The sequence below is a fragment of the Artemia sp. Qi Xiang Cuo genome, chromosome 18, assembly GCF_049724085.1.
Source record: "Artemia sp. Qi Xiang Cuo chromosome 18, ASM4972408v1, whole genome shotgun sequence".
In the NCBI taxonomy this organism is placed as follows: Eukaryota; Metazoa; Arthropoda; class Branchiopoda; order Anostraca; family Artemiidae; genus Artemia; species Artemia sp. Qi Xiang Cuo.
In genome coordinates, this window is record NC_142811.1 from 49,262,098 (window position 1) to 49,276,374 (window position 14,277).

Genomic DNA, 14,277 nt, shown 5'->3' on the forward strand with positions numbered 1-14,277 from the left:
TCTCTGATGATTTGAGTATGATATTACATGACAAAGAACCATCTATCCATGCGTCATCTACAACTCCCCCCTTGGCAATGTGGGCCAACGCCGGAAGACCAAACTTTAAGTCGTAATTGGAATTGTGTATAAAAACAGGTACGAAATATTGCTGTCTAACTTTTAAATTGCACGATTGATGTGCTACCCCTCTAAATTTACTCCTTCCCGATGTAATTTCCTGCCACAAATGATCATAGTCGATCACCTTCCTCCTCCCCCATTCCCTACACCATCATCAAAGTCTCCCTTGCAAACCCAACACAGGTTATAATTTTAATGACAGAAGAGTCTCCTTGTGATAGGCGCCTAGGATGGTGCTCTTAGCGAAGATATAAAAGTGCATCGTGCAGTGTTATGATAAGACTGGCATATACCACGTACAAGCAGTCTTTACTGCCCCCCTAAACTGCAACTACCTACGGCACTTTCATAATACTATTAGGCTCATGTTGTGTAAGATAGCGAGAGGCCAAAATAGTTTATTGTATTTTATAATGATTCGACTTCGACAGATCGCACACGTCTGTCAGCTTAGCCTCGCAGTCCAAAACGATCTTATTGCTCTGCAGGATCGTGATTTGAAAATTTTTAAAACGTAAGATCGCTCTATTTCTGCTTACCGTCTCCACAGCCTGGTATCCATGACGTTTACAGTGTTTCATGTGATGCTTTAACTTTAAAGCAGTCCAAAATCTGGAGACACATATTGGACAGTAATAGCCTACACTACCACATTTTTTACCCTCATTTAGAACCCTACTAATGTCGATAATCGGATTAAAATGGTCAATTGAATTAGAGTCTTTGGGTGGGTGTATAAAAGCCACACCCAGTATTCTACTGATTCAATTGAAGGAGCCCGCACTGGAAATAATACACCCTTCTTATTGGAACGCTGGCCCTGTTCAAATTCCGGTTCATACTGTAACACCGTGACACCAATCTTTAAATGTGCATTAGCCCACTCAAAAATATCTATTCATTTTAGTGTAACGGGATATTGACCATTTAAACAATTAAAATTTACTTTGGGGAACTTTGAAACCTCCCAACCATTAACTGCCATTTTATCCAAATTTTTCTTAGTGGCATATTTTTGAAGTGGTCTGTATGCGGCAATCAAAAATGTATATTTGAAACACTGTAGCTTCATATCGAAACAGATTCGTTTTATACCTCTACATCCCTCTAAATCACAGTTATATTTTAATTCAATTGTCATCCCTCCCCCATGCCCAGCGCTTACAATAAAATCTATTTTAAACCTACAAATGTAAACATTTAAACTTTCAATAAATAAAACCACAGATCCACTACCCCCCTCGTTATAATTTTCCCACTTACTTTGAATACTATTACCCCAATTTAGAAAAACTTCCCCATAAATCGATAAATGCGGGTGTATTGCCAACATATCTGTGTGCAAGTATTTAGAATACATCTCACCCACACTTTCATTTAAAAAAAATATTTTAGTAATATTGATGGTTTTAAACTGAACCCAAAACCCCACAACCACATTTTTATGTAAATAATGGCTCGAAAGGTATAAGCAAATGATTTTGTAATTTAAAGGGGATATTGTACTATATTACCTGACACAAGAAAGTTGAAAGGGTCACCGAATTTGGCGCTTTAGACCAATGTGTGGTGCAAGGCAGAGTTGGACAGAAAAAAATCTGGAAGAGGGGATACAGTTGTTGCTGTACTACTACTACTATCTATATCATTAAGTGGAATGGTGGAGGGTGACAGGGAATTGTCAATAACACCACCACCACTCCCAGTCTGTTCAATCACATTGGTTGGAAATGGCATGAGGTCCCCTAGTACATATTCCAAGGTGTTTGAGGACAATTGCTCGAGCCAGCCTGTATTGTCCTTTGATGGGATTTCATTATGAGGACACGGTTCAGATGCACTAGTATCATTACCTAAATGTTCACGCATAAGACTATCTGCCCACTCCGGATCCTCAAGCAAGTCAATATCACAGCTTAAGTCATCTAGGCTAGCCATTTCCCCAAAAACATCATTAAGAAGCCCCCCATGCCGCTCCACATTCTTTAGAAGGAGTTTAGGTTCATTACTGAACTCTGGTGGTCGCGACAAAATTACTCCTGTGAATTCACTTGGTTTATCACTCAATAGTGTCGATGGTGGTGCTATATCATTAATCTGTAGAAAAAAGTTTTACTTTTTATGTAAAATAAGCATTATTTCATAAAGTTGAAATATCATGTTCATTTCTAGTCGTATGTTTCCCGAATATTTAACACGTACCATTTTTCCATACCATCCAACAAAACCCAATTCCTCCTAGAATTATTTAAACTAAAAAGTTACCCCCTCCTCCCTCAAAAAAACACAATAGCCTTATCTGTAGTGAAGCGTTTTTCTATTCATAGACAAATTTTTTACACTAAAAATTGAACCCCTCCTCCCTCAGAAAGACACAAAAGCCTTATCTGTAGTGAAGCTTTTTCTACTCGTAAGTTCCCCGAATATTTAACACGTACCATTTTTCCATACCATCCAACAAAACCCAATTCCTCCTAGAATTATTTAAACTAAAAAGTTACCCCCTCCCCCCCTCAGAAAAACATACAAGCCTTAGCTGTCGTGAAGCGTTTTTCTATTCCTCCACAAATTTTTAAACTAAAAAGTTACCCCCTCCGCCCTCACACAGACACCAAAGCCGTATATGTAGGGGAGCATTTTTTATACTCGTATGTTTCCCGGATATTTAACACATACAATTTTTCAATACTATCAAACAAAACCCAATTCCTTCTAGAATTATTTAAACTAAAAATTTACCCCCTCCTCCCTCAGAAAGTTCAGAAAAACACAATAGCCATATCTGTTGTGAAGCGTTTTTCTATTCATAAACAAATTTTTAAAACTAAAAAGTTCCCCCCTCCTCCCTCAGAAAAACAATAGCCTTATCTGTAGTGAAGCGTTTTTATATTCATAAAAAAATTTTTTAAAACTAAAAAGTTACACCCTCCACCCTCAGAAAAACAAAAAAGCCTTATCTGTAGTGAAGCATTTTTTTTCTACTCGTATGTTTCCCGAATATTTAACATGTACCATTTTTCCATGCCATCCAACAAAACCCAATTCCTCCTAGGATTATTTAAACTAAAAATTTTCCCCCTCCTCCCTCACAAAAACACAATAGCCATATCTGTAGTCAAGTGTTTTTCTATTCATAAACAAATTTTTAAAACTAAAAAGTTACCCCCCCCCCTCCCTCAGAAAAACACAATAGCCTTATCTGTAGTGAAGAGTTTTTCTATTCATAAACAAATTTTTTAAACTAAAAAGTTACCCCCTCCTCCCTCAGAAAGACACAATAGCCTTATCTGTAGTGAAGCATTTTTTCTACTCGTATGTTTCCCGAATATTTAACACGTACCATTTTTCCATACCATCCAACAAAACCCAATTCCTCCTAGAATTATTTAAACTAAAAAGTTACCCCCTCCTCCCTCACAAAAACACAATAGCCATATCTGTAGAGAAGCGTTTTTCTATTCATAAACAAATTTCTTAAACTAAAAAGTTACATCCTCCTCCCTCAGAAAGACACAATAGCCTTATCTGTAGTGAAGCATTTTTTCTACTCGTATGTTTCCCGAATATTTAACACATACCATTTTTCCATACCATCCAACAAAACCCAATTCCTCCTAGAATTATTTAAACTAAAAAGTTAACATTTTAATATCTTTGACAAACACTTTTATGGTGTTGAAAAATATCGAAAAGAAAATAATTAAAAAAAAACAAAAAAAAGTTGGATAGAATTAGGTAGAAGCTAGTGGTGAAAATACTCACATTTCCAAATTCAGACTGCTGTTGAGTGCCATCCGTTTCTTGCATAGATGTGGATTCGTTCCGTCTTGGTTTCTTTTCCGGAGGGGGTAGTTGCAAGAATCCTTTTCCTTAAAAAGAAGGCAAAATTTAGCATGAAAAAAAAACAATTCCCTTTTTTACAGAAGAAAAAATTAGTCTGCACAAAGAACCCCCTCTAACCACACGGAATCAGGGAACAGAGTCTCTCTCAAACCCCATAAAGCTCTTTTAAATGATACAAGAATTACTTATTTAACACAAAAATTTCGTTTTTAACGGTTACCAAGTAAAGAAAAACTGTGTTAGAATTGATTCATTGCCCTCTTCCATGTCATATATTTTTATAAAAGCCTCTTAATCATCTATGAAATCCATTTACTTTCATCAAATACAATTTAAAAATATCTGTCTAATTTGGTCAAAAAACACACTCTTTTGTCAATGAGCCTTGAATCGCACATATCCGTCTTTTTTTCTTAATCCCGATACGACCCATACCGCGAACAGATCACATCAGACCGATAACAGTTAGAGTAATTAGATCCGGGTTGCAGCGGAATGTTGTTTTGAAATCATCCCCTCTTTGGTAACATGTTAAACACAGATGGCTTTATTTAGAGCGGAAGAAGATAGTACATTTTAAATGCGGGATTGGGAAAGGATTCTTTTGAACGAAAAAGAACTAAAACTACAGAATTATGCGCCTAACAGAGCAATGGAAAAGGGAGTTTTTTGTTTTACATAATAGAAAAAAGCGTGCTTTGCCGTTTCTATCGAATATACGCATCATATTTTAAGCTTTGTGTTGTTGGAGAAGGGCTAAGTCCCCCCTGAAATTTGAATTTACTAGTAAAACGATTTTTTTTTTTTTAAATAAAGAATGAATGTGTACTAAAATTAAAAATATAAATATCCATTATTTCAGAGTTAATAAAATCCAGTGTACTATGCTCGATATGATAATACATAATGAAAATTGAATTCCAAAGCATTAACACTTTATACAGGGTTTCAATGACGAATTGTTAAGAAATTCTCTGATTGGCTGCCTAAGAAACAGGTGTCAGCTCGAAAAAAACCCCACTATGATTTAAAAAAAAAATTTTAGCTTAAAATTATTTTTATAAATTGTTTAATCAAGTTTATTTTTAATAATGTGTATTTGAACTCATTACCTACATTCATTGTGTAATTGACAACAAAAACAGAAAAAAAAACCTGTTTTAGGACATTATACACTGCCAAATAACCGCTGGCTGTAGACTAAGCATTGGAAAGCCTTATACAGGTTTTAAATGACGAATTTTTGAGCAATTCTCTTTTTAGCTGCCTAAAAAACTGGTGTCAGCTCTAAAAAAAAAACCCACTCTGATTGAAAAAAAAAACTTGGAGTTGAAACGTAGTTTTATAACGTGTTTAATCACGTGTAGTTTTAAGAATGTGTATGTGAACTCATGACCTACATTCATTGTGTAATTGACAACAAAAACAGAAAAAAACCTACTAATCAAGTTACAGGTGACTGACCCTGGTAAGTCAATGTATCGGTTACACTACACTGTATATTCATGCCTCAGGCGTAGGGTTCAAATATATAGATGCATTACTACTAACTCCATTAAACAAAAATGAGCAAAAATAAAATCAAATAATCTACCAAGCATGAAACTACCACAAATCAGCATCGATAAATAAATGAAACCCAAAACGAACCGATACTACAATAAATAACCGAGTCAAACTCAAAACGAGCAGAAATTAACACAAGTTGGGCGCAAAACCCCTATACCTTCCTAAGGCCAGAACAAAATTTGCACTTTACTGAAAAAATACAAATGAATGTGCATTGTCAGTTTAATATACATATACTGATATTTAGTAATCGAAATTTTAAAATTATTTGATTTATTAAAGTTATAAAAGTAAAAACGTTTATATTTTTTCCAGTTAAGTGCAAATTTTGTCCTGGCCTTGGGAAGGCATAGGGGTTTTGCGCCCAACTTATGTTAATTTCTGTTCGTTTTGGGTTTCATTTATTTATCGATGCTGATTAGTAGAAGTTTCATGCTTGGTAGATTATTTGATTTTATTTTTGCTCATTTTTTGTTCAATGGTTCAATTTTTTGTTCATTTTTGTTCAAATTCTTTATTTTTCTTTGAAGGGGGGATTAGTTGCCCTCAAATCACTTTCGACTATTAAAAAGGGCATCAGCCCTTTCTATTTTCAATCGAATGAGCCCTTTTCGAAGTTCTCACAAAAACTCCTTCAATACGAAGTGCCCTGGTCTAAACAACAACAACAACAACCAAAAATAATACATTGTACCCACTTCGATCTTTACTATAAAAATGTCAAGCCTTCCAATCACTTTCGACTATTAAAAAGGGCACTAGGCCTTTCGATTTACAATCGAATGAGTCCTTTTGGAAACGAAAACGCTTTCTATAAAAACCTTATATGCCCCCCGGGCATAAATAACAACCTTTACCCTAAGGTCTGTTAGGGTGGTTGTCATCCTCTAAGACAGAATTTCCAGAACTTCCAACTATGTTAAACAACATGGCTATCTCAAAATTTTGATTGGATGTGTTTAGGGAAATGGTGGGCGTGAGGGGGGTGATAGCCACCTTCCCATCCCTTTCGACTATTAAAAAAGGCATAAGCCACTCGAATTTCCAATTGAATGAGCGTTTTTCTAAGTTTCTACGACAACTTCTTCGATACGAAGTGCCCTGCTCTAAAGGAAAAAAATTAATAAATAATATATTGTGCCAACAAGTTCTTATATGCCCCCACGGCATAACTTAAAACCCTTGCCCTGAGGGTTGTGGAGGAGTGTCCTCCTCTTTACTTAGTCCCCGTTTCTTGTCTCGTTCTCGAGTGTCCCCGTTCTTTACTTAGGCAGCGCGATCGTACTGCCTATGATTTTTAAACCAACTTTCTATATGAACCTTATATGCCCCCAGGGCATAATTTACAACCCTTGAACTGAGGGCTCTGATGAGGTTATCATCCTAAAAGACCTAATTTCCAGAACGTTCAACTACATTGAACAAAATGGATATCTCAAAATTTAGATTGGATGTGTTTTGGAAAATGGTGGGCGTGAGAGGGGCGTTAGTCGCTATCCAATCACTTTCAACTATTAAAAAAGGCACTAGCCCTTTCAATTTCCATTTGAATGAGCCCTTTTGAAGTTTCTACGACAACGCTTTCAATAAAAACTTTCTATGCCCCGGGACATAACTTACAACCCTTGCCCTGAGGGCTGTGGGGAGGGGTTTTCATCCTTAAAGACCTAATCTCCAAAACATTCAACTACGTTGAATAAAATGGCTATCTAAAAATTTTGATTGGATGTGTTTGGGGAAAAGATGGGCGGGAGAGGGGGATTAGTTGCCCTCAAATCACTTTCGACTATTAAAAAGGGCAATAGGCCTTTCAATTTTCAATCGAATGAGCCCTTTTGGAAACGACAACGCTTTCTATAAGCACCTTATATGCCCCCAGGGCATAAATTACAACCCTTACCCTAAGGTCTGTTAGGGTGGTTGTCATCCTCTAAGACCGAATTTCCAGAACATTCAACTACGTTAAACAACATGGCTATCTCAAAATTTTTATTGGATGTGTTTGGGGAAATGGTGGGCGTGAGAGGGGTGTTAGTCGCTTTCCAATCACTTTCGACTATTAAAAAGGGCACAAGCCATTCCAATTTCCAATTGAATGAGCGCTTTTCGAAGTTTCTACGACAACTTCTTCGATACGAAGTGCCCTGCTCTAAAGGAAAAAATTAATAAATAATACATTGTGCCAACATCGTTCTTATATGCTTACAAGGCATAACTTAAAACCCTTACCCTGAGGGTTGTGGGGGAGTGTCTTCCTCTTTACTTAGTCCCCGTTTCTTGTGTCGTTCTTGAGTGTCCCCGTCCTTTACTTAGGCAGCACGATTGTGCTACCTATGATTTATACAAAAACTTTCTATATAAACCTTATATGCCCCCAGGGCATAACTTACAACCCTTGCACTGAGGGCTCTGAGGGGGTTATCTTCCTAAAAGACCTAATTTCCTCCCCCCCTCCCCCCACAGCCCTGAGGGTTGTGGGGGGAGGGATTGTCATCCTTAAATACCTAATTCCCAAAACTTTCAACTAAGTTGAATAAAATTGCTATCTAAAAATTTTGATTGGATGTGTTTGGGGAAAAGGTGGGCGTGAGAGGGGGGTTAGTTGCCCTCCGATCACTTTCGACTATTAAAAAGGGCAATAGCCCTTTGAATTTTAAATCGAATGAGCCCCTTTTCAAGTTTCTATGACAAAGCTTTCAATACAAACCTTATATGCCCCCAGGGCATAACTTGTAATCCTTGCTCTGAGGGTTGTGGGGGAATGTCCTCCTCAAAAGTATATTTTATATGTGGAAATCAACTACGCTAAACAAAATGACTATCTCAAAATTGTTATTGGATGTGTTTGGGGTAAGGCGGGGCGTGGGGGGGTAGGGGGCTAGTTGCCCTCGAATCAGTTTCAACGATTCAAACGGGAACAAACCCTTTAAATTTCCAATCGAATGACCTTTTTTAGAAGTTTCTATGACAGCGCATTCTTTAAAACCTTATGTAACCCCGGGACATAACTCAAAACCCTTGCCCTGATGGCTGTGGGGGAGTGTCCTCCTCAAAAACATTTTTTTTTTATCTGGAAATCAACTATGCTGAACAAAATGGCAATCTCAAAATTTTGATTGCATGTGTTTGGGGGGGGGGGGGGCTAGTTGCCCTCCAATCACTTTCGACTATTGAAAAGGGAACTAGCCCTTTGACTTTCCAATCGAATGAGCCTTTTTTGAAGTTTCTACGACAACGCCTTCTAAAAAACCTTATATGCCCCCAGGGCATAACTTAAAACCCTTGCCCTGAGGGTTGTGGGGGAGTGTCCTCCTCAAAAATATATTTTCTATCTTGAAATCAACTACGCTGAACAAAATGGCTATATAAAAATTTTTATTAGATGTGTTTGGGGGAATGATGGTCGTGGGGGGGGGGGGCTAGTTGCCCTCCAAGCAATTTCGACAACTAAAAAGGGCAATAGAACTCAATTTCTAACCGAATGAGCCCCTTTTGAAGTTTATACGACGACCCCTTCCATATGAAGTGCCCAGCTCTAAAGGAAAAAAATAAATAAATAATACATTGTTCCAACACCGTTCTTATAAGCCCTCAGGGCATAACTTAAAACCCTTGCCCCAAGGGTTTTGGGGGGAGGGGTCTCCTCCTCAGAAACATATTTTCTATCTGGAAATCAACTACGCTGAACAAAATGGCTATCTCAAAATTTTGATTGGATGTAATTGGGGAAATGATGGGCGTGGGGGGGGGGGGGGTCTAGTTGGCCTCCAATCACTTTCGACTATTAAAAAGGGCACTAGGCTTCTGAATTTTCAATCGAATGAGCCTTTTTTGAAGTTTCTACGACAGCGCATTCTATAAAAACCTTATATGCCCCCAGGGCATAACTTAAAACCCTCGCCCCGAGGGTTGTGGGGGGGGGGGGGGGTGTCCTCCTCAGAAACATATTTTCTATCTGGAAATCCAACTACGCTGAACAAAATGGCTATCTTAACATGTTGATTGGATGTTTTTGGGGGAATGATGGGCGTGGGGGGGCTATTTGCCCTCCAATCACTTTCGACTATTAAATAGGGTACTAGCCCTTCGAATTTCCAATCGAATGAGTCCCTTTTGAAGTTTCTACGACGACCCCTTCCATATGAAGTGCCCAGGGCAAAACTTAAAACCCTTGCCCTGAGGGTTGTGGGGGAGTGTCCTCCTCAAAAACACATTTTCTATCTGGATATTCAACTACGCTGAACAAATGGCTATCTCAAAATTTTGATTGGATGTGCTTGGGGGAATGATGGGCGTGGGGAGGGGGGACTAGTGGCCCTCCAATGACTTTCGACTATTAAAAAGGGCACTAGAACTCTCAATTTTCTAACCGAATGAGCCCCTTTTGAAGTTTCTACGACGACCCCATCCATATGAAGTGCCCTGCTCTAAAGGAAAAAAATAATACATAGTACATAGTTCCAACATCGTTCTTATATACCCCCAGGGCATAACTTAAAACCCTTGCCCCGAGGGTTTTTGGGGAATGTCCTCCTCAAAAACATATTTTTAGTCTGGAAATCAACTACGCTGAACAAAATGGCTATCTAAAAATTTTGATTGGATATGTTTGGGGGAATGATGGGCGTGGGGGGGGGGGGGGAGGAGGCTAGTTGCCTTCCAATCACTTTCGACTATTAAAAAGGGTACTAGCCACTCCAATTTCCAATCGAATGAGCCTTTTTGGAAGTTTCTACGACAACTCCTTCGATACGAAGTGCCCGACTGAAGAAAAAAAAAAACACATTGTGCCCACATCGTTCTTTACTTAGGCACCGCTGGCGCGCTGCCTATGACCAAAAAGATTTGATGGCAACTAGTGCCCTCCCACGCCCCTCCCCCCTAGAATCATCCAATCCAAATTTTGAGATAGTTATTTTGTTCAGTATAGTTGAAAAGTCCCAAAACTATGCCTTCGGAGATAACGTGACCCCCCCCCATCTCCTGGGAATAGGTATTTAAGTTATAAAAATTTGCACATTGTTTACGTATAGTATTTGCTATTGGTAAGTATAAACACATTTTCGGGGAGGGGGGATTTTGTCCTAGGGGTAGGTTTCCGTGGAGACACTTTTCCGTGTGGTGGGAAATTTCCGGGAGTGAACTTTCCAGGTGAAATTTTACATTGGGGGGATTTGACAGAAGTCCTCTGCGAAATTCTTTTTTAACTCTCTTACTTTATCCTTGCCTACTCAATTTTGCATGTGGAGATGTTTCGGGGGTACCTCCCCGGGGAAATTTTCAGCGTGTATGGATTTTCGGGAAATAATTTTCAAAAAAGGAGGGGATTTTTTTAGTAGACCGGAGAAACGATTAGAACTGAAAGTCTTTTTCAAATGAAAGCATACTAAGGAGAATTTTTCAGGTTGAATCTCCTGCAAGAAATTATACAGAAGGGGGATATTTTCAGCAAGGATGGAATTGTCTGGAAGGAGTTTTACGGAGGGGGGAGTTGTATTTCACGTGGGGATAACTTTCCACGGAGAAGTTTCCCGTGAGGGGGGGAATTTTTCATGGCGTGTGAGCCAGATTTACCGGCATTACTTGAAAAATGATCAGAAATAAAAAAAAAAAAACTATTTTTTTCAACTGAAAGTAAAGAGCAACATTAAAATTCAAAACGAAGAGAAATTATTCCCTGTTTGAAGGGGTTGCTCCCTATCTTCAATACCTTGTTCTTTACGCTAAAGTTTGACTGTTTGTCCTTATTTTTGTTTAAGAACGACTCCTGAAACACAAGGGTCATTTATTTTTTATGAGAAGCTTTTTTTAAAAGTGTGAAAAACCTTAGCGTACACAATAAAGTATTGAGGAGGGGGCAACCCCTTCATATACAGAATAATTCCTGTTCGTTTTCAGTTTTGAGGTTGCTCTTTACTTTCAGCTGAAAAACTTGTTATTTTTTAAAATCGAGGGAGATAATTATGTTGTTGAAAACAACAACTGAAAACATAAATAACTGTCAGAGAAAGTACGAAAAATTTACATTTTACCCAAAAAAAGGCACAGACTATATGGAAAAGTTAGCAGACTGTGTGGGCTGGCTCTAAAGCCAGCCCACACTTTTTTTTTTTTTCTACAACTCATCAACAGTTGGTTCAAAAAAAAAAAAAAAAAAAAAAAAGAAAGTTTCGTCTACAGGCTCGGGCCGTATTTTTACAAAGGAGAAAGTTTTTTTAAGCACCACAAAATTACTGGACAGCCTTGCCTATTAAGGATTATCCGAAAATTGCTGATCCTTTGTTGTTTAACCTTCAACTTACTAATGAGCGAACTGACTCAGTTGAGGACATTTTAGCTATATACAGACATTTGTAAGGTAAGGTAAAGTAAGGTAAGCGGGTGATCTAGCAACACAAATTTTTACTGTACAAATCCAAACTCACTGGAATAATCATAAGCTTGATTTATTAGCCCTGCTTTCTTATACTAAAATATTTCTTCATAAACCTTAAATGAATCTGCCATTTTTTTTTACTTAATCAAATTGTTCGATTTTAATGAAAAGTGCTGAAATTTAAATTGTTCTGCCCAATAGGACATTAAACAGATCAGAGTCGTTAGGGCACTGATCAGAGCAGAACGTAATTTGATTTTATAAAAAAAAGCACGAACTGTAAGATCAGAGACCTTATATTTTTTTTTTATTGTTTTGGAAAAATTGTAAGATCTTAGCAGATTGATTATCCCATAACATGCCTACTTCTAAAGCACGATGAAAGAAAGCCTGCAAACTGAGAAACCCTGAAGCAGAAAGTAGAGCATCTGCAAACTGAAGCCAAGAAAGCAGGTTCCCTACTCCTTTGCCAAGTGTGTGGGGGGGGGGGAGGAATCTCACGAAAATCAGAAGTCTGAGCTTCTACTAAGGTAGTATGACCATTACCACTAGTCACTAGTCTAAAGAGAGCTCTAGGACAATTATTTCGGTACAATCACCCCTGGGAAAAAAACATTAATAAATAAACATGAATCCGTGATTTGTCTTCTGGCAAAAATAGCAAAATTCCACATTTCTGGAGATAGGAGCTTCAAACTTCTACAGTACTTCTACAGTATCTTGTATGCTAAATCTAACTTTTGATCTGTAACCTTAAACTATATGAATCTTATAAATTTGGGGAAAGACCAACAAACTGATTGTTTTTAAGCGTCCCCTACCATCAAACATTCGTGTTTTAGGGTACTGGCTATTTTTTAGCTCAGTCGATCCCTATTAGCAGTTCGTCGCCGCAAACTCTTTGATTATACTACTTGGAATTTTACTCCTTTGCTCTGTAGATGTTAGGAACGATGGTATTTAAACTGGAATGATTGGTCCGTATTAAATAGGCCTAATTTACAATCAGTTTCTCTTGTCCAAAGATGGTGTTAGAAAGTGAACATAAAAAATTTGACAGAAAAGAAAAATGGTAAATTACCAAAAATTAATCCTTTTATTAAGGACATGCACTTAAGTGACTGCCCACTAATGAGGATCTTAAGCATGAATTGCTGCTTGGATAAAGCAAGAACCAGGGATGAATAAAGCGTCCTATGCTGAAACAGCCTGATCAGCTAGGAGTAAAACCTGAAAACTCGCCATAAACACAAAATTTATTTTGACCTACCTTCTACAGGTGTTTTCAAAGCAGCAAAATTACTGCTTCTTACAAAAACAGCATTCCTCGAATCTTCTATAGAATCTGAGCTTCTTGTGTCCATCGTTGTCAGTAATATAGATTAAATATACCACTTAGTGAGACCTGCAATGGCTTACAAGGAATATAAACTGGAGAAGGCAAAAACAATCCATCTCAATGTGTTTCCTGTGATTGAGCAAGGATTAGATTTAACAAAGTATTAGTGGATAACTTAAGTGCTACTGTTATTTCTATTGTCAAAATGTTACCTCTCGATCAAAATGCAACGTGTTTTACGAAGTTCAAAAATGTACGTGATTCATTTCCTTTTCGTTTAATCTCAGATAAAAATTGAAAATTACACGTGAATACTTGAAAAAGGGTCGGGGAACCAACGAAACTTGGGCTTCCAGTTAAATATTTCACCCATCCATTCCTTTAAGCAGTGCATTTTTCAACCTCCTGAGGGGTACATGCCCCCATGCCCCCTCTAGATCTACTCCTCACCATGTCAATTATTTTTTTCAGTTATATTTTGGAATTAGTATATAAAATTTTTATTTTTCGAAATTCCTATAAATTTGTCTTTGCAATAAACTTTTACTATTAAAATCTCCAAATCAGCTTCAAAAGACATTTTTTTTCCTCGCAAGACAGTTTTTTTTAACCGATACTTAAGCTTTTAGTTACTGTAGGTTGTAGTTTATTTTTTATTATAATGCGGCTATTCCTCCAACCATGATAGTGGTTCCCGTCTAATTCAACCTCATTTAAATCAGCCCATTTAGCTCAATCATCGTTCAACCCAATTCCCCTTTGACTCAACCCCATTAACCTCAACCTCATTCAATTACACCACTATTTAACTTAACCGTCCTTTAGCAGACTCCATTTTGCTCAAACCCCATGCACTCAACACCCGTCTAACTTTACCCACTTAACTCAACATAAATTCAACTCAACCCCTTCAAATTCTGAACCAGGCTAGGTTACCTAAGTTAGGTTGAATGGCGTGTAAATTTGCTGTGATTGACCACATCTAAAGAAAATATGCTAAGAAAATAAAAGTGGTGCCGTTGATTCT

At 37.7% G+C, this 14,277-nt stretch overlaps 1 protein-coding gene across 3 annotated transcripts in view; it reads right to left on the reverse strand.

Annotated features, from left to right (window-relative positions):
* Dhps (Deoxyhypusine synthase) overlaps positions 1-14,277 on the reverse strand; it is a 137,339-nt gene that overhangs the window by 105,184 nt on the left and 17,878 nt on the right. For 2 of the 3 annotated variants that reach the window (XM_089104511.1, XM_089104512.1), the window contains exon 2: positions 13,182-13,316. In XM_089104511.1, the coding sequence (XP_088960637.1) occupies positions 13,182-13,275 (94 nt within the window). In that variant the 5' untranslated portion in view covers positions 13,276-13,316. Of the gene's footprint in view, positions 1-13,181; positions 13,326-14,277 lie in introns of all 3 variants that reach the window. The other variant, XM_089104510.1, reaches the window with a different exon arrangement.